Source organism: Budorcas taxicolor, chromosome 4 (assembly GCF_023091745.1).
Source record: "Budorcas taxicolor isolate Tak-1 chromosome 4, Takin1.1, whole genome shotgun sequence".
In the NCBI taxonomy this organism is placed as follows: domain Eukaryota; kingdom Metazoa; phylum Chordata; class Mammalia; order Artiodactyla; family Bovidae; genus Budorcas; species Budorcas taxicolor.
The window spans coordinates 78,518,009-78,538,197 of NC_068913.1; the positions used below are offsets into that span (position 1 = coordinate 78,518,009).

Here is a 20,189-nt window from a genome sequence, read left to right on the forward strand (position 1 = left end):
CACGCCCGGAGGGGAGGGAACCAGGAAGTAGGGGTCAGAGCCCCTTGGGAGGGGACAGCAAGCAGGGAGGGCAACCCCTTCCCGGGGCCCAGAAGAACCCACTTCCTACTTCACTACACTGCTGGGGCGGCAGGCGGGGAGGCTGCGGGCAGGGAGGGCTGGGCCTGTGCGAGAGCACCCCTCCCCTCAGCCACTCTGCACAGGAAGGTTGGGGCAACCTGGCCTGGGTGCTTCCCGCGCCGGCAGGATGGAGGACGATGAAGGCCCTGAGTGCGGCAAACCCGACTTTGTGCTTTTGGACCAAGTGACCATGGAAGACTTCATGGAGAATCTGAAACTCAGGTAGACCCAGGGCATGGGCTCCCCTTCTCCCTGTCCCCATCCCCAACTGGTCTCCATCAGCCCACCATCTGGGTGACCTCAGGGAGATGTCGGGGCTGGAAGGACTGTCCCCTCAGGGCCAGGACAGCCAGCCAGTGCTAGAGCAGGCTCCCCAGGCCCGTGCCTTCCACACAACTCAGGTGTCTCCTGAGCCTTCCTCTTGGCAGGGGCAGGCAGGTACCAGGCATCTGGACGGAGTGGCCGCTCCATCTTCCTAGTGAGGCTGTGCTGAGCTCTGAGAGCTCAAAGGGAAGTGGTCAGGTGCCTCCCTGGGGTGCAGGTGGACAAACTGAGATGCCACTCTCAAGGGGACATGTGGGGTGCTTCAGGGTGTGGCTGGTAGAAGTGACACGGGGCCCTATTTGCCGGAGGGCAGAGGGCAGGGAGGAGCTGCTGGTGGTGACGACGGGTGGCTGCAGGAGCTGGCTGCATCCCTGGACAGCCATGAGGAGCGGATGGTACCCACCGTGCAGAGCCTAGGGACAGGTCCCCCTGAGCCCTGATTGTTGAAGTCAGACACCACAGGTCCTGAGTCAAGGCCAGGGTTGTGGGATGGAGAGTCAGACCGGAAATGAGCTTCTCTGTTGTATGAGGCACATAACTAAGCAGATTACAAGCTAGCTTCTGAGATAGGTACTACCATCACCATATTAACACTGAGACCCTGAACCCGGGGCCACACAGCTTGCAGATGGAGTCTGTCTTCAGCAGGTCCTGGGTGTGCAGGGAGCCAAACCGGAGAACTCCCGTGTCTGAAGCAGTGGAGGAAGGGGAACCCGGGACCGGCAGTCAGGGACAGGGCGGGTCCCAGACACTGCGGGGAGCAGGCAGGCTGGGGCTCCTCGCAGGGCAGAAGGGTCAGGAGACGGACGGACACAGGCACCCTCGATGGTGACTAGGGTCGAGAGGTCTGAGGAAGTGCAGGGGAGGCCGGCGGCACTGCTGCCCCAGGCACCCTTCCAGTGCCTCCCAGTCTGCTGCCTGGGTGGGGCTGGGCGGGTCCTGCTTCTGCTTCTGGGTCCCCGCCCAGGTTTTGAGACGGAAACAACTGGAGGTCCCTCCCTCCGCCTCCCCCCCCATCTCCTCCCTGAGCTCAACCCCATCACCTAAGCTGCCAGTTCTGCCTGGCCCAATGTGGCCTTGGGCAAGTCAGTCGCTTAATAAAACAGAGTCAGGATTCCTGTGACTCCACCCCATGGAGAGCAGCTTGGACCCCAACACTACCTTGTGTGTGGATGAGGCTCCCAGCAAGACGGCAGTGGAAGACTCAAGTCAACCCCACCACTTCCCCCCAACGCACTTCTCTGCCCTCAACCCTGGGGGTGGGCCAGGGCCCCAAGACTTCCCACCTGGGCCCAATGCCCCGGGACCTGGGTACGTGTCCCCTTGGCCCTGAACACTGAGGACCTGCCTTGCCTGTGCCAGGTTCGAGAAGGGCCGCATCTACACATACATCGGTGAGGTGCTGGTGTCCGTAAACCCCTACCAGGAGCTGCCCCTGTACGGGCCGGAAGCCATCGCCAGGTACCAGGGCCGCGAGCTCTATGAGAGGCCACCCCATCTGTATGCTGTGGCCAACGCCGCCTACAGAGCAATGAAGCGCCGGTCCAGGGACACCTGCATTGTTATTTCAGGTACCTGCCTAGCATCCAGGGCCCAGGAGCTGGCTCACAGCCTCCCTGGGTCCCAGCGTTTTCATTTGTCAATGATGGTGTGGTGGTTGGAGTGCCTGGGAGTACAGGTGGGCACAGGGAGCTGGTTAAGGGGGAGGAGCCAAAAATTCTGACTGTCCATCTGTTGGCAGGTGAGAGTGGGGCAGGGAAGACAGAAGCCAGCAAGCACATCATGCAATACATCGCAGCTGTTACCAACCCAAGCCAGCGGGCCGAGGTGGAGAGGTGAGGCCAGGGAGGCGGGGGTGGTGGGGCAGGGCTGGCCTGTGTCTCGTGCCTGCTTGAGGGCAAGAAACACAATGGAGCCCAGCTCAGGCCAAGTTCAGAGGCTGTCAGTAAGACTCCAAGTGACCCACAACTAGGACCTCTCTACCCAAGGAGAGGCGAGGCCCAGCATAGGGATGCCCTTCCTCTAGGGATGGGAAAGGGAGGAGGTGAAGAGGGCCAACAGACAGGTATTGGGCCCTCATGGGGACCCGATGGAAGCAGAGAGGTTGGCTGCCCATAAGAAAAGCCCTTGATGCCAGGCCAGTATCAGGGCTGGGCCAGAAACCCGGAAACCAGGACCCATCTACCTGCCAGCAGCTCACCAACAGGGATCTGTGGGAGCAGCTTCCTGTGTGAGAGCCCTGCCTCTTCCTGTTAAGGTGGGGTAAGGCGGGGTTCGGGATAGGATTGGGGTGGCAGCAGCATTGGAAATTCCCAAGCACATATGCCTGGCAGCACCAAGTGTCCAGATCCAGCTCCTCATTGGGCTACAACTTTGGTCTGAGAAGGCGGGCCAATGCCTTTCAAAGCTCAAGGCTTTACAGGTCACCCAGCATGAGTGCCTGGCAGGTGCCTTTCCCAGCATCTCCGAGTCAAGCGCCTGCAAGGGGCAGCGCAGGGTGAGACCAGGCCCTCAGACTCCCTCTCCTCCTGTGATTGGGAAGCCTCAGGCAGCGATTCTGCATGGGGACACAGTCCTGAGTGCAAGGTCTTCGTGTTATAGTCCTGGCCTCTCTGCCTCCCTACTCCACGCAGGGTCAAGGACGTGCTGCTCAAGTCCACATGCGTGCTGGAGGCCTTTGGCAATGCCCGCACCAACCGCAACCACAACTCTAGCCGCTTTGGCAAGTACATGGACATCAACTTTGACTTCAAAGGAGACCCCGTCGGGGGACACATCCACAGCTACCTGCTGGAGAAGGTGGGCCATGCTACTAAGACCCGGGCTGGTGGGCTGCACACAGGCCTCCTTCAGGGAGTCCAGGCAGAGCCGACCCACCATGCTGACTCTCCCGGCCCTGGCACCCTGGAGGCAGGAACATACCTCCTCTGATGTCTCAGGTTCACAGGGCGGGGCTCTCTCCACAGCCAGGTCCACCGCTACCCACTACCTGCCCTGTCCTGGGGACTCTGGGACAGGCCCCTGAGATGGGGCCGGTCCCAGGCACGAGCCCAGCTGTTCCTTTCTCCACAGTCTCGGGTCCTTAAGCAGCACGTAGGCGAAAGGAACTTCCACGCCTTCTATCAGGTGAGCCAAAGCTGGCAGGTGGGGACCTGCAAGGGAGGTCCTCTTGGCCCCACCCACAGTCCATTCCCCTCCCCTCCCCCTGTCTTCCCCCACCCCCACTGGGCTGGGAATTCCCTGGACATGGAAGTGTGTGTACCTCATCTGGCCTTGACGTGGGGTCTCCCTGGACCTGGGCAGGGCAGTGTCTACACTGTGTCTGACACTGAGGTGGCTTCTGGGCACTGATAGTGTCTACACTGGGTAAGACCCACTGAGAACTCAGGTGGTGTCTACACCATGTCTGACCCACTGAGGTGGGATCTCCTTGGACTTGGAGGTGGTATCTACATCCTTTCTGACTCACCAAAGTGGGTGCCTGGACACTGGCCATCTCTACATATGTCTGATCACTGAAGTAGGTCTTCCCAGGACACAGGCAGTTTCTACACAGTGTCTGACAGCAAAATGGGATCTCCCTGGATTCTAGTGGTGTCTACACCACATCGAGTGGGTTCTCATCAGACTTGTTCAGAATCTACACCATGTCTGACTTAGCAGTGGGTCCTCCCTCGGTTCAGGCACTGTCCACACCATCACCGTGCTGACTCATACCATGCATTCATTGGGTCAACAGTGGTTGAAGGATGCCATCTGTTTGTGGATAGGGTGTATAGGGGGGGAGTCTTTTGGAGCTCAGGGGCCTAACAGAGGGATGTCTGGATCCTCCAGGTGCTGCGGGGCTGTGAGGATGAGGAGCTGCAAGAACTGCACCTGCAGAGAAACCCCGCAGTGTATAATTTCACCCGCCAGGGGGCAGGGCTCAATGTGAGTGGGGGCAGGGAGCCCAGGCTCTAGTCACTCCTGGTCCCAGGACCCTGGGGCTGGAGACCAGTGGCTTGAGCTGGGCCCAGGGTGGTGTGAATGGCTCAGTGGGACTGGTGGGGCCTGATTCTACAGGCTTTCAGTTGGAGGAATCAGGGCTTAGTGTGGGGAAGGGGTGCAATGGTGAGCAAGTGCACTGAGGCAGAGGAATTGAGGTTCAGTGTGGCAGTGGTGTGCTGAGCCCTTTACCCCCCAGGTCCTGGACACTGACGAGAAGAGCCACCACCAGGCGGTGATGGAGGCCATGCGGGTGATCGGCTTCAGTCCTGAGGAGGTGGCCTCTGTGCACCGGATCCTGGCCGCTATACTGCACCTGGTGAGCCTGCCTGTGGGCACTGCAGCCACTTCCCCATGTGGTGCTCTGGCTGGGCACCTCCCCTGAAGGAGACGATTGGCCTCTAACAACCCAGCAGTGTAACTGGCCCACTCCTCCCTCTGCTGAAAACCAAGTTGTTTCGATTATGGGTTCCCATAATGTGTCTGATCTGTGTCTGGTAGATTAGCCTGTACTTAGCAGGTAAGGCGGAGAAGGCAATAGCACCCCACTCCAGTACTCTTGCTTGGAAAATCCCATGGATGGAGGAGCCTGGAAAGCTGCAGTCCATGGGGTCGCTGAGGGTCAGACACTACTGAGCGACTTCACCTTCACTTTTCACTTTCATGCATTGGGGAAGGAAATGGCAACCCACTCCAGTGTTCTTGCCTGGAGAATCCCAGGGATGGGGGAGCCTGGCGGGCTGCCATCTGTGGGGTCGCACAGAATCGGACACGACTGAAGCAACTTAGTAGCAGCAGCAGGTAAGGGCAGTTTGGGCTCAGTAAAATGGAAACAGTGGCAGATTTTATTTTCTTGAGCTCCAAAATTACTGCAGACGGTGACTACAGCCATGAAATTAAAAGATGCTTGCTCCTTGAAAGAAAAGCTATGACAAACCTAGACAGCATATTAAAAAGCAGAGACATCACTTTGCCAACAAAGGTCTGTCTAGTCAAAGCCATGGTTTTTCCAGTGGTCACATACAGATGTGAAAGTTGAACCATAAAGAAGGCTAAGCACCAAAGACCTGATGCTATCAAACTGAACTGCTGGTCTTGAGAGTCCCTTGGACTGCAAGGAGATCAAACCAATCAAAGGAAATCAACTAAAGGAAGTCAACTCTGAATTTTCATTGGAACCACTGATGTTGAAGCTGAAGCTCCAATACTTTGGCCACTTGATGCAAATAGCCAACTCATGGGAAAAGATCCTGATGCTGGGAAAGACTGAGGGCAGGAGGAGAAGGGGCAACAGAGGATGAGATGGTTGGATGGCATCGCTGACTCAATGGACATGAGTTTGAGCAAGCTCCGGGAGATGGAGAAGGACAGGGAAGCCTGGCATGCTGCAGTCCATGGCGTTACAAAGAGTCAGACACAACTTAGCAACTGACAACAAACACGCAGACCTGGCTCTTGCTTCTGTCACCTAAGAGTTGAGTGACTTCGGGCAGGTTACTCAGTGACTCTGAGCCTCTGCTCTCTCTGAGGAAACATGAGGTGTGGGCAGCACGTAACCAGCTACAGGAGAACACGGTGGGCCCATTCACATGACATTCCCGGTGGGAGGCCTTGGGGAAGGCTTTGGTGTGCTCCAGGAGCCGCTCCTCATGCCCCTGCCTTCCCTTCCCTGGGCATAAGTGTACAGGCTCCTCTGAGACACAGAGCCTGACTCTTGACGATTTACCATCACCAGGGAAATATTGAGTTCGTGGAGCTAGAGGAGAACAACCTGGAGCAGGGGCACCTGGCGGTGACCGAGGAAGTGCTGGTGGACCACGTGGCTGAGCTGACGGCCACACCCCGGGAGCTAGTGCTGCGCTGCCTACTAGCTCGCACTGTGGCCTCCGGAGGCAGGGAGGTCATTGAGAAGGGCCACACTGCGGCCGAGGCCAGCTATGCCCGGGACGCCTGTGCCAAGGTATTCTAGGGGGTGGGTGGGGAACCCCGAGGGAGACAAGGCCAGAGGCAGTCAGAAGCAGCTGGCTCTTTGCCTCTCCCCAGGCAGTGTACCAGCGACTATTTGAGTGGGTGGTGGACCGGATTAATCATGTCATGGAACCCCGGGACCGGGACCCCCGGCGTGATGGCAAGGACACAGTCATCGGTGTGCTGGACATCTATGGCTTTGAGGTGTTCCCCGTCAATAGGTGGGTAGCTCTGCCACCTCTTCCCACACTCTGACCCCCCCCCCCAACTCTTAGTCCTGGGGAGCTTGGCTGGGCAGAGGAACAGGATGCCTAGTGTCCACCATGGTTGGTCCTTGGCCCCCAGGCTCATGTCTTCAAGCCTGCTTCAGCTGTGCCACTGCCCACTGGTGCCTGGGATGCCAAGATCTTGGCTTACTTTCCCTCACAGGGACTCCCCAATCCACTTCAGGGCACGTGTGCTGGGTGGGCTAGTGGGTAGAGACCAGGTAAAAGAGCAGCCCAGAGTGGGAGATGCACCCTACAGGGAGGCCACTTGGGGTGCCTGGCTCCAGACCCCTCAGGCGATCTTCAGGACATCTATCTGGGGGGATCCCTGCTATTCATTGGGCTTCCCTAGTGACCCAGATGATAAAGAATCCTCCTGCAATGTGGAAGACCTGGGTTTGATCCCTGGGTTGGGAAGATCCCCTGGAGGAGAGCATAGCAACCCACTCCAATATTCTTGCCTGGAGAATTCCATGGACAGAGGAGCCTGGCAGGCTACAGTCCATGGAGTCACAAAGAGCTGGACACGACTGGGCAACTAAGCACAGCACAGCTGCTCTTGGTTGCACTCACTCTGCACAGAGCCAAAGCCTTAGTGTGGGTAGTCGAGGCATGACTCTGAACAGCCCTTCTGCCCACCCCTCCTCCAGCTTCGAGCAGTTCTGCATCAATTACTGTAATGAGAAGCTGCAGCAGCTCTTCATCCAGCTCATCCTGAAGCAGGAGCAGGAGGAATACGAGCGGGAGGGCATCGCCTGGCAGACCGTGGGTGCCCGACCCTCCCTGAACCCGCGGGTCCCTGGTGGGAGGGAGATGGGGGGAGGGACAGTGCTGGGCCAGCAGGTGTGCGGAAGAGGGCTGCAAGATGTGGACACTGGGCAGGAACACGGGCAGGAGGCTGGCGGACAGGGCTCGGGAGCTACCCTGCTTGCCTGCCGCAGGTGGAGTACTTCAACAACGCCACCATCGTGGACCTGGTGGAGCGACCCCACCGGGGCATCCTGGCGGTGCTGGATGAGGCCTGCAGCACTGCGGGCCCCATCACCGACCGGATCTTCCTGCAGACCCTGGACACACACCACCGCCACCACCCACACTATACCAGCCGCCAGGTGCCCCTCTGCCCCTGCGGTACCCCCTCCCTGTGCCCCTTCTACTGTTCCCAGCACTGGCGAGTGACCCACGGTGCACACTGCCTGTCTTGGGGTGGGTGGGGGGTCTTGGTGGTGGCTCAGCCTCCTCTGCAGGGCTGTCTCCCCTTTCTCCCCCAGATCCCCCTCACACCTTCTAGGTATTGACCTGGGCTGTCCCCATCCATAGCTCTGCCCCACAGACAAGACCATGGAGTTTGGCCGAGACTTCCGGATCAAGCACTATGCAGGGGATGTCACGTAAGGGCCCCCCACTGGGCATCTGGTGCCCCCCCACTGGGCGTCTGGTTCCCCCCCACCGCCCCTTCCCCTTTTTAAGACACTGGAAATATGCTCTTCACCAGATTCACAAATGAGAAATATCAAATTAGGGCTTTTAAGATTGTGATTCTTAGCCCTGGCTGTATCCTAGAATCGTCTGGGCAGCTTTAAAAAAGAAAAAGCCAATTTCTGGTAGAGTGGCTGGAGATTCTGAGGTGCAGCTAGGGTGGGACCTCTGTTCTGAGCCCAGGACCAGTTCTTTCATTTTTAAAAATTATTTATTTCTTATTTATTGGCCACGCTGGATTTTTGTTGCTGTGTGGACGTTTCTGTAGTTGCAGAGAGCAGGGGATACTCTCTAGTTTCGGTGCACGGGCTTCTCATTGCGGTGGCTTCTCTTGTTGCAGAGCACAGGCTCTAGGGTTCACAAGCTTCAGTAGTTCCGGCTCCCAGGCTCAACAGTTGTGGAGCACGGGTTTAGTTGCTCTGCGCCATGTGGGATCTTCCCAGACCAGGGACTAAGCCCATGTCCCCTGCATTGGCAGGCGGATTCTTCACCACTGAGCCATCAGGGAAGCCCTGGGGCCAGTTCTTGTCACCTTTAGTCAGCGAGGCGGAATAGAGAGGCCAGATGATGTGTTTTTAATGAACTCCCAGGCCAGGTGGACATAGCCAGTCCTCAGGCCACACACTGAGCACCAAAGTCCCTAGTGTCTCCCAAAAGTGGCCATGATTATTATTAATTCCCCTGTCACACACATCACCCAGAATTGGATCTGAGGTGACTCACAGAGAGAGGCACAAATGTCCCATGTGTCCTTCATGAGGAGAAGAAATAAAATCAAAAAGACGAAGCTGCCAGAAGTCAGATCCCATGGCCCGGAGACTTTTCTAGGAACTGCAAGTGAAGCCAAGATTTTGGCACTGAGCTTTCTAGCAAAGGCTAGAATGATGAATCTGAAGTTCTCCAGGCCAAGAAGCCAAACAGACCAATGACTCAGGAGTTTCTGGTTGTAACTGCAATCGCTGACATTTACTTATGGAAACTCAGTAGGCACTGAGGGTGTGATGTCTACTGAGGCACAGAGAGTTTAAGTCACTTGTTCCAAGTCACACAGCATGTATGTGCTAAAGCCAGGATTCAGTGATGCAACATTTGGCTCTGCGGGCATAACCCCTTGACTCATCTTTCAGAAGAGAAACTTCTGAGGGAAAAGGTCTTATATGATGAGAGGGAAAGCAGATAGGAGACAGGAAGAAAGAGGAGCACGTGAGGAGACAGGAAGGGAGCTGGCCAGGTGGGAGGAGGGGGAGGGGCACACTAGGGGGTCAGAAGCCCCTTGCCTCCTCACTGGCCCTCCCCCTGCCCTCCCCCAGGTACTCTGTGGAGGGCTTCATTGATAAGAACAGAGACTTCCTCTTCCAGGACTTCAAGCGGCTGCTGTACAACAGGTGAGGGGGGCTCTCTGGGGCTGTGCGTGGGTGCCAGACGGTGAAGGCCCAGGAACTCTGGCTGGAAGGGCCTTCAGACACTCCGTCTGACCCTCACAGCCTGAGGTCATGAAGGTTACACATGGCTGAGCTGGGGTGGGGGCTGTCCTCCTGGAGGGCATCTGGGCATGCCTGTGTCCACAGCACGGATCCCACCCTGCGGGCCATGTGGCCAGATGGGCAGCAGGACATCACAGAGGTGACCAAGCGTCCCCTGACAGCCGGCACACTCTTCAAGAACTCCATGGTGGCCCTGGTGGAAAACCTGGCCTCCAAGGTATGGCACCCCCACCTTGAGTCTGGATCCTTTCAGATCCTTCTGTCTGTGCCTGGATGTCAAGCTGGGTCCTCCACTGCCTCCGTGCATCATAAGAGGGTGTTCCTTTCCTGTCTGCTGTGAGCCATACCTCCTCCAGCAGAAAGGGACCTGCCACCGCTCAGGTTACAATGCCCTGGGCTGGGCCAAGGCTTGAGTAAACACAAGATCCTTGTAGCCTTCCCCTGGCTCCACTGCTTCTCAGGGATGGGCTGGGGAAGATATCACCCAGAACTTGAGTTGGCCCAGCCCTGGTCCTGCCTGGAGCCACGATTAGCTTTCTGGAAGCTGGAGCCACCAGGACAAGAAAGTGGCACTCACATCTTGCAGAGATTGGGGCCGAAAGTCAGAGAGGGCAGCAGGAGGATGCCAGGGCCAGCTTAACATCAGAATGTCCAGAGACTCTGTAGGGCCTCTGGGAAGGCAAGAGGAAGAGCTGAGGGGCTCTGCTGCACTGTCAGAACCTGAATGTGGGCCAGCTTCCTGCCCACACCCAGCACTGGAGCTCCCAGGTCCCATTCTGCCCACCATGCCCTCATCCTCACTCTCCTCCTGTCTGGCTTTGCCCTTCTGCCTGCCCTTGGCCCCCAGGCCTCCCTGTCCCCCTGAGAGATTCTCTGCTCTATGGATGGCAGCATTGGAGGGACAGAGACAGGCCTGAGCTCCTCGCTGCCCCTGTCCGGTAACTGCAGGGCTGTGACATTGGCCTCTCCGAGTGTCCTTTGTCCCCACAGGAGCCCTTCTACGTCCGCTGCATCAAGCCCAATGAGGACAAGGTGGCCGGGAAGCTGGACGAGGGCCACTGTCGCCACCAGGTCGCATACCTGGGGCTGTTGGAGAACGTGAGGGTCCGCAGGGCAGGCTTCGCTTCCCGCCAGCCCTATCCTCGATTCCTGCTCAGGTACGGCCCCTTCTCCCAGGGGACTGGTCCTTGAGAAGTTCCATCAGCCGGCAGGGGGTGCCCAAAGCAACGAGCGCTTTTCAGACGTCAGTGCGGAAGCCTGCAGGCTGCTGCTGACCCGGGGACACTGCCAGTCTTGAAGGCCCCTCGCGTGATACAAGGGGTGGGGCTGGGCAGGGTGGGCTGACGTGGGCATGGCACGGAGGGGTATGGGCGTGGCACGGGGTGTGGGCGTGGCAGGGAGCTGGCGTTGGAGTGGGAGTGGCTTGGGGGAAAGGGCAGGAGGGAGGAGGGGGAGGAGAGGAGGAGGGAGAGGGTCGGGGGGAGGAGAGGGGAGGAGGATGGGGGCTTAGGTCCACACCCCTTCCCAGGGCCCAGCGCCCACAGCCCGGTCCTGCCGTGACAGGTACAAGATGACATGTGAGTACACGTGGCCGAATCACCTGCTGGGCTCGGATAAGGCGGCTGTGGGCGCTCTCCTGGAGCAGCACGGGCTGCAGGGGGACGTGGCCTTTGGCCACAGCAAGCTCTTCATCCGTTCGCCCCGGACACTGGTCACTCTGGAGCAGAGCCGCGCCTGTCTCATCCCCATCATCGTGCTGCTGCTGCAGAAGGTGCGGCCGGCTGGACGCCTGCCAGGGCCGGTGTCGGTGTCGAGGGGGGCTGGAGAGCGCTCTGAGCATTACTTGGGGATAGGGGAGAGATGGATGTGCACCACCCGAGGTAGGGGGTGTGTGTGCGTGCACTGAGGGGACCACAGACACTGTTCCAAGTACTAGAGAAGTCCCCTGCTCACGGGTGACAAACGGAGATTGAAACTGACAAGCAAAAAGTTTGGCCCAGGTGCTCAAAACAAGATAATCAGGAATCTGGCTTCTTTACTTCTTTCCTTTCCCTTCCTTTCTTCCATTTATCCTGAAATATTTCAAACCTGGAGAAAATCAGGCAGAATGGTGTACTAAATTCCCACATTCTGACTGCCCTGCCTCATGACCCCTGTGGTTTTGTGTAGACACCTCACCTTCATTCGCTTTATTTTGAATCAAATCATTTCATTTATAATCATTTCAGTATGCCTTTCCAAAGGATAAGGATTCTCCCACCTCTCTTCATAATGTTTTACTTTGAACATTTCAAACCTATAAAAACTAGAAAGATTTGTACAATGTACCATTCAACTGGATGGCTACAATTATGTGTTCTCACCCACCGCCCCATCTCTGTCTGTCTGCCTTTATCTCTTTCCACATCCACATACAGATACCCATATATTTGTATTATTTCCCTATCCACATAAAGTAATGACCTCTAAATCCTTCATTACACGTGTATCCTGAGAACAAGGACATTACTCTTTATAACCACACTGACATTAGCCCATTCAAGAAAACTAACACTGATAAAATATAACCTACATAGCTGAGTATCTAACATGTAGGTCATATTCAAATTTCCGAAAGGGTCCCACTATGACCCATTATGTCTTTCAAAAACCAAGAATCCAATCACACTGCATTTTGCCGTTACCTCTGATATCTCCTCTAACACACAGGGGTTATTTTTAAGAACATGACACAATACCACACCATCCCAGAAATAGGATTTAGAAAGTTGTTTCTGACTTCCTGTGTCCTGTCCAGTCAGTAACCACATGTCCCCACTCATGTCCTCAGTCTGTTCAAGTCAGGTTTTAATCTGTGAGTTCACTGGGCTGCTCATCTTGTAGGGTCTCCAATCTTGTAGGATTTGATGGTCACATTCTCAGGGTACTCCTCCAATTTGGGATCTCCTCATATGAGGGAGGAGCTTCTCTGGTGGCTCAGAGAGTAAAGAATCCACCTGCAATGCAGGAGACCTGGGTTTGATCCCTGGGTTGGGAAGACCCCCTGAAGAAGAGCATGGCAACCCACTCCAGTATTCTTGCCTAGAGAATCCCCATGGACAGAGGAGCTTGGAGGGCTATGGTCCATAGGGTCACAAAGAGTGGGGCACGACTGAGAGACTAAGCACAGCACAGCAGCACATGTGAGGGAGGTGGGGCCTGGCATGGCCTGACGGAGCACCACCTCCTACCGGCCCCCAGGCATGGCGGGGCACGCTGGCCAGGAGGCGCTGCCGGCGACTGAGGGCCATCTACACCATCATGCGCTGGTTCCGGAGGCACAAGGTGCGTGCTCACCTGACAGAGCTGCAGCGGCGATTCCAGGCTGCGCGGCAGCCCCCGCACTATGGCCGTGACCTCGTCTGGCCCCCACCGCCCACCGTGCTGCAGCCGTTCCAGGACATCTGCCAGGCCCTCTTCTCCAGGTACTTGCTCTCCACCCCCACCCCCCTTGGTCTTTTCCACTCAGCTAGAGCCCATTGAACACCTGGACCAGGTCATCTGAACCCCACAGAGCCAGCTAGGAGACACACAGTCCCACTGGATAAACAGGAAGACAGAAGGCTGTGTGCTTCCATTGACAGCCTACACCTCACAACCGCTAGAAGATTCCTAATGTCTCCAGCACCATTCTGGACATCTGGAGGGCTTGCAGGCCTTTATCTCCTTCCTAGGGCCCTGCAGGGTGGGTGGTGGGTTGAAGCTAGAAGTAAGGGAAACTGCAACTAAGCCAGGCTTTGAAGGCTGAGTAGGAGTTCTTTAGGACAAGGTGTGAAGGGCAACCAGTGTGCTCAGAGGGGGAGAGGCCACCTTCCATTGAGACCAGGGAGGCTGGGACACAGAGGGTGACCAGTGCCAGGCTGAGGGGCTTGGCCTTCTCCTACTGGGGTAAAGGACGTGAAAAGTCATTAACGTGTGTTCTCAGGAAAGGGGACAGAACCAGGAGTGGGGAGGGGCAAGGCCTTCACAGCGGTCCATCTGACTACCTGGCCCTCTCCAGGTGGCGGGCCCGGCAGCTGGTGAAGAACATCCCCCCTTCGGACATGGCTCAGATCAAGGCCAAGGTGGCCGCCATGGCAGCCCTGCAGGAGCTACGGCAGGACTGGGGCTGCCGGCGGGCCTGGGCCCGGGACTACTTGTCCTCCGTAAGTGTCAGGGCTGCGGGGGCTGGCTGCCAGGGAGGGGCTCCAGGCTGAGATCTTGCCTGTGTCCACCTTAGCTGTCCTGTCTCTGGGCCTGGCTGTCCTGTGGGCTGTCCCCCTGTGTCCTTGCCCCTTGCCTCCACAGTTTAAGGGTTTTCACTGAGAACCAGCTGACCTAGGCTTTACTGAGAGCCTCCAGTACCCTACTCCCTTTCCTATGTTCTCAACCTCCCATTCTCAGGCACAGACCCCCTTGTTAGGCACAGCCCCTTGACTGGCACCTAACACCGTGGCTCCCGTTGGCCCACATGGGCACTGTGAGTGGCCCCCTGGCCCAGTTCTGCAGGGGCAGAAGCCTCAGGGGTATGAGGTTGGCCCAAATGGATGGCTTAGCATGGAAGAGCCAGGTCCTGCTCGGCCCCTTCCATCTCAGCGTCTGTCCAGGCCTGGCCTGAGGAGCTGGGTGGGTGGGTGGGTGTGGGGGGCTCAGATATGTGCCTAGAACCTTAGGGCTGCAGGGGTCTGTGTGGTGGGCTTCAGGAAACCCAGCGTGGTGGCTGGGCCCACCGGGAGGCTCGTGCATGACATGATGAGGTTTTCTGAGGTCAAGGATAGCTGTGCGGATTCGTTAAGAGTCTTGGTCAATCACGCATGGTCCCACAACCTCACCCCACGCAACCCCCAACTGTCCCCAGCCCACAGACAACCCCACAGCCTCAGGCCTGTTTGCTCAGCGACTGAAGACGCTTCGGGAAAAAGACGGCTTTGGGGCCGTGCTCTTCTCCAGCCACGTCAGAAAGGTGAGCAGTGGGTTCAGGGCTGCTGGCTGATGACAGCCCTGGCTCAGGCCCAGCTAAGAGGTTTCACAACTACTCTTGAACTTCAAAAACTACAGCTCCAACCCAGTTAGTGAGAGAATGGCTTCACAGAGGGGAGGCCTCCAGCCATACCTCCTGGGGAGCCCCCTGGGCCAGGCAGTGACCCTGAAACCACCCGTCCTGCAGGTGAATCGCTTCAGCAAAAGCCGGGACCGGGCACTGTTGCTCACAGATCGGCACCTCTACAAGCTGGAGCCAGGCCGGCAGTACCGGGTGATGCGGGCCGTGCCCCTGGACGCGGTGAGCCCTGTGGGAGGGCAGAGGCATTCGCCGGGCTCCAGCGGGCCCAGTGTCCTGCTGGGCACTGCTGCTGGGCCCCTCCCCTCATGCCTCCCTGGGATGACCAGAGCTATCTAGAACTCAGCATCGGCTCAGGATGGCAGCTTCCCCTCAACCCCCACTGAACAGCCTGCCCATGGGTGTAGGGCCCCAAACTCCATGCTCAGCCTCCTCACCCCGCTCCTGCTGAACTCTTGGGCAGAGCCAAATGGCCCCTCTTTCCCATATCTGCGCCTGAGCCTGCCTGGGGGTCCTCCCTACCTGGACCACATGGTCCTGGCTGCAGTGTGTGGCTGCCACCCATGGGACCTTGTCCCATCCCTTCACCCCTCTGCCCAGCTCTATGGCCCACTACTCCCTGGAGTCACAGCTCATACTCCCTCAGGACAAGGGACAACCCAGGGCAGAAACTGAGGCTGGGAGTCCCTATAGCTCTCAGGATGAGGGACCATCTGGTACCATGGCCACTACCAGTGTGGATATTTTAAATGCAATGGACAAGGAAAGAAAAGTGAAAGTTCAGCTTCTTAGTTGCACCGGCACATTCAGGTTCTAGAAAGCTATAGGTGAGCAATGGTGCCATGTTAGACTTCGCAGATCTAGAATATTCCGTCACGGCAAAAGTCCTCTTGTGCGGTGCACCTTGCCCAACCCTCTCCTTAATGGGCAGGACCAGAAAGGGAGGAAAGGGACCTAGAGGGGACGGCAGGACTGTACAGCCTGCAGGGAAGATGGAGGACTGGAGCTCGAAGAGGCTGTCTGAAGAGGGCAGGGTGCTGGGAAGGGAAGACACCCAGGCGAACGTGTGTTCCTGGGATGCTGGGGCCCTCCAGAATGCAAGGTCGGGGTGGAGGGCCTGCTGCACCCCTGACCCTGAGACCCTGCCCCCTTCAGGTGACCGGGCTGAGCGTGACCAGCGGGCGGGACCAGCTGGTGGTGCTGCACGCGCGGGGCTATGATGACCTGGTGGTGTGTCTGCACCGCTCCCAGCCGCCACTGGACAACCGCATCGGGGAGCTGGTGGGGGTGCTGGCCGCACACTGCCAGGGGTGAGTCCCTGGGCACGGGCAGGGCGGCGGCTGCCTATCTGAGGAGCCTGGCCCATCCTGACCCCGCCCTCCTTCCTTCAGGGAGGGACGGGCCCTGGAGGTCCGCGTGTCCGATTGCATCCCCCTCACCCAGCGCGGGGCCCGGCGCCTGGTATCCGTGGAGCACAGATCAGAGCAGCCAGAGCCGGATTTCCACTGCAGCCGTGGTACCTTCACCCTCCTGTGGCCAAGCTGCTGAGAGGTTCTCCACCTGCGCCCACACCAGTGACAAATCGCACTCTCGCTGTGCAATAAAGGATGTGGAGTCTGTGATGGGCATGGCTTGTGTCTATGGGTATACAGTCTCCAGCCATCGCCAACGTGGCAAATGTCACCCGTGTCCTCTGCTGATCCCTACATCTGAGGCTGCCCCTCGTGGGTTTCCGACTCTCCCCACAGCATTGGTCTCTTTCTCTCTCCCCCACTCCTGTAGGCCCATTGTTCCTACTGGGCCATTGGGGAAGCTGGGGGTCCCAGGGCTGTCTTTGGGCAGGGCTTGGGCAGAGAACACACTGGGGCACATACTGTCCCAGCTGCTGTCTGTGTCGGTGCTGACTGTGGCCATCCCAGGCCCTGAGAATCCTATATCTGGGATGCTGGGAGCCAGGACCTTCCAGAGTCTGGGAGGGCATCCCTGTGCCTGGGCTTCTCCAGGAAGCCAACCCAAGGAAGGCCAGAGTAGACACACCTCTACCCACTCTGACCAGCAGATCCCCTCCCCAGCCCCTTGGGTCCTCCCCACCCCCCTGCCCCCCAGCCCTTCACCCCAGCTCTCCAGCACCTCCCCTCCCAGCCCTTCTCCAGTCCCAGACCTTCTCCTCTCTTGATAGGTGGCCTCTCTGCTCTCACAGCTGCTCCCTTCCTCTTCCTGGGGCACTCTGATTTGGGGGGCATCCTTGCTTAATTGTGACCCGCTGGCATGGACAGAGGTTGACCTGTTTGCTGTGGATTCTGGCTGTGTCATGGAAGGGCTCAGAACTTATGGAGGCTTCCCCTTGTCACACTTCTCCTCTCCTGGAGGTGGGTGGGGTAACCTCCCCACCATGCAGGTCTGCGTCTGTCTGCTCCTGACCTGGAAGAGCAGCTTGATTCGGAACCCAGACTTGAGGCAGCCCCCCAAAGCCCCGACATGGCCTACTCCAGAGTCTCTCCCCAGCGCTGATGGCTAAGCTGGCTCCTTCCTTCCAGTGTTCTTGTCTTGGGGCAGGTGCCTGCCCCAAGGCTCACATCATGATCCTGCAGCCTACCTTCACCTCCATTCATTATTTGGGGCCCCCATCAAGGCAAACTGGCTCCACCTTTAAGTAACGTTGAGATCAGCACACTTATCAGCCATCACCCTGGACTTCCACCTTCTCTCAAATTCTAACCTGCTGTGGTCTCATTCCCTGTGGCTACCAGTTGTCTATGGAGAACGCTGCCTAGTTTGAAGCACCCCCCGGCCTCCTTCTCACTGCTCTTAGGAAGATGGCAAATCCTAATCAGATAGGCCTTCCAGAATTATGCCCACCACAAGCTCAGAGCCCTTTCAGGCAGCAGGACCCCAGCCTCCTCCTTCCTTGGAACCTCTGCTCATGCGTCTACCTCTGGGAAGTGTCCCCGCTGCCTCTCTTCACCTGCTCGAGCCTCATTCCTCAGGTCCTCTCCTGCTGCTGCTGCTAAGTCGCTTCAGTCATGTCCGACTCTGTGCGACCCCAGAGACGGCAGCCCACCAGGCTCCCCGTCCCCGGGATTCTCCAGGTAAGAACACTGGAGTGGGTTGCCGTTTCCTTCTCCAACGCATGAAACTGAAAAGTGAAAGTGAAGTCGCTCAGTCGTGTCCAACCCTCAGCGACCCCATGGACTGCAGCCTACCAGGCTCCTCCATCCATGGGATTTTCCAGGCAAGAGCACTGGAGTGGGGTGCCATCGCCTTCTCCCAGTTCCTCTCCTACATGTTCTTTATTCCTTGAGAACCCCTCCTGCCTCACTCCTGGGCCCCCTTCTGCGGGGCACCTTGTCATCATGCACACAGTGCATCTCTTATGCAGCTTCCCGGTCACTTGCAAACATTGCATGGGTTTCACTGTTGTTTGCTCGAGTCAGGCCTCAGGCCTGGTCACGGTGGCTCTGATTGGACACTGCTCTGCTCACCACTGCAACCGTGGCTCCAGTGCGGGGCTGGCCCTGGTGGGGCACGCAGGGACCACTCCCTGAGCAAGGGTAGGAGGCGTTTGCTGAGTGGCATCCTGACAGGGAAAGCCCCCATCAGTGAAAAAATGAAAACAAACCTGAGCTTGGGTCTGGAGAGGGTCTGCCAAGAGGGGGCTCAGTCCCAAGAGCCCCTGAGCCCCTCCTCTCCCAGGAGGGCTGTCTTCCACAGAAGGGGCTGCTCTCGCAGTTTTGTGTTTTGACCGGCTGAGGTTTCCCACGGAGGATGTGACATGGTCACGAAAAAGAGTTTTGATGCCCAGAAGGGCCATGTTTCCACAAAACAAACCTGCTGCCCCTGAGGGCCATTCCCTGAGATGACGCTGAGGTGAGGGTCTGCAGCATCCACCCCAAAGTCCCACAGAGCGGCATCGAGTTCGGCTCTTTCTGTTAGAATCGTGGACCCCAGCCATGGGAACCCCCTCACGTCTTCCTCTCAGCAGAGTGAGTCTGCTAGAACCTCCTTCTCAGGCTGTTTGGAAGACTACATGAGGCTGTGGGAAAGATGCCCAGCACACAGGGGTGAGCCTTATCCGGATGCAGAGACAGGAACATCTCGTACGTGGCTCAGTCGGCAGCTTCCCTCAGTGTGTCTGGTCCCTTCACAACCCCAGGACCAGAAAAGGTGATCTCCATTTGGCAGATGAGGAAACAGAACCATTATGGTGGCCATTTTTCTTTTCTTTTATAAAATTTGAGGTTATATTGGTCTCCCCTCAAAAAATGCTTAGACTTAATTCTTTCAATTAACCTTGCATACACTTCTGCCACTTATTTTTATTGATGTATAATTCACACACCACAAAACTCACCATTTTGATTTGGGCAATTCAGTGGTTTTTAGTATATTCACAAGGTTGTGCAACCAGCCAGTGCCATTATCTAATATTAGAACTCCTCATCACACCAAAGAGAAGCTGCTGCCCACTAGCAGTCACGCCCATTCCCTTCTCCCCAGCCTCTGGCAACCACTAACCTACTTTTTGTGTCTATAGATCTGGCTAATTCTAGACAGTTCACATAAACGGAGTTGTACAATATCTAATCTCATTTGTCTGGTTTCTTTCACTTACCATAATGTCTTCAAAATTCAGCCATATCGTAACATTGTATCATGTGTCAGTACTTCATTCTTTTTTTTTAATTAAAAATATTTATTTATTTGGCTGCATGGGGTCTTAGCTGCTGCATGTGGGATCTATTTCCCTGACCAGGAATTGAACCCAGTCCCCCTACGCTGGAAGCACAAAGTCTTAGTCACTGGACCACCAGGGAAGTTCCAGTACTTTATTCTTTTACAGATAAATAATATTCTATTGTTAGCATATACATTTTGTTCATCTGTTAGTCAGTTGATGGACATTTGGTTGACTATTATGAATAATTGTGTACAAGTTTTTCTGTGGACATAGGTTTTCAGTTCTCTTCATATGTACATAGGCGTGGAATTGCTGGGTCAAACAGTAACTCTAAGTTTAACTTTCTTGAGGAATCACTAATGGTTCCAAAGTGACTGCACCAGTTTACATTCCCACCACTAATGTGTATAAGGGTTCTAGTTTCTCCTCATCCTTGCCAACATCTGTTATTTTCTCTTTTTCACAAAGTAGCTCAGACACTTGAGAATTTTTCTTTTTTAACATTTATTTATTTATTTGGCTGCTCTGGTTCTTGGTTGCTGCATGTGGGATCTAGTTCCCTGACCAGGGATCAAACCTGGGTTCCCTGCATTGGGAGCTCAGAATCTTAGCCACTGGACCACTAGGGAAGTCCCAGAATGTTTTTTTTTGTTTTTGAATATTTATGTATTTGATTTTGGGCGTCTAGTTCTTGCTGCTCACGGGTTTTCTCTAGTTGTGCTGAGCGAGAGCTACTCTAGCTGCAATGCCTGGGCCTCTCATTGCTGTGGCTTCTCTCGTGGAGCACAGGCTCCAGGCACATAGCTTCA

General features: G+C 56.5%; 1 protein-coding gene across 1 annotated transcript; it reads left to right on the plus strand.

Moving 5' to 3' along the window:
- Positions 1-247: 247 nt before the first annotated feature.
- Positions 248-16,250, plus strand: MYO1G (myosin IG). Its single transcript, XM_052638469.1, has 22 exons — positions 248-342; positions 1,807-2,015; positions 2,186-2,279; positions 3,078-3,243; positions 3,517-3,570; positions 4,279-4,374; positions 4,628-4,747; positions 6,164-6,388; positions 6,472-6,617; positions 7,313-7,427; positions 7,604-7,774; positions 7,983-8,053; positions 9,452-9,526; positions 9,710-9,842; positions 10,616-10,782; positions 11,189-11,396; positions 12,866-13,089; positions 13,665-13,809; positions 14,502-14,606; positions 14,811-14,924; positions 15,858-16,012; positions 16,094-16,250. The coding sequence occupies exons 1-22, from the start codon at positions 248-250 to the stop codon at positions 16,248-16,250; spliced, it is 3,045 nt and encodes a 1,014-aa protein (XP_052494429.1).
- The last annotated feature ends 3,939 nt before the right edge of the window (positions 16,251-20,189 follow it).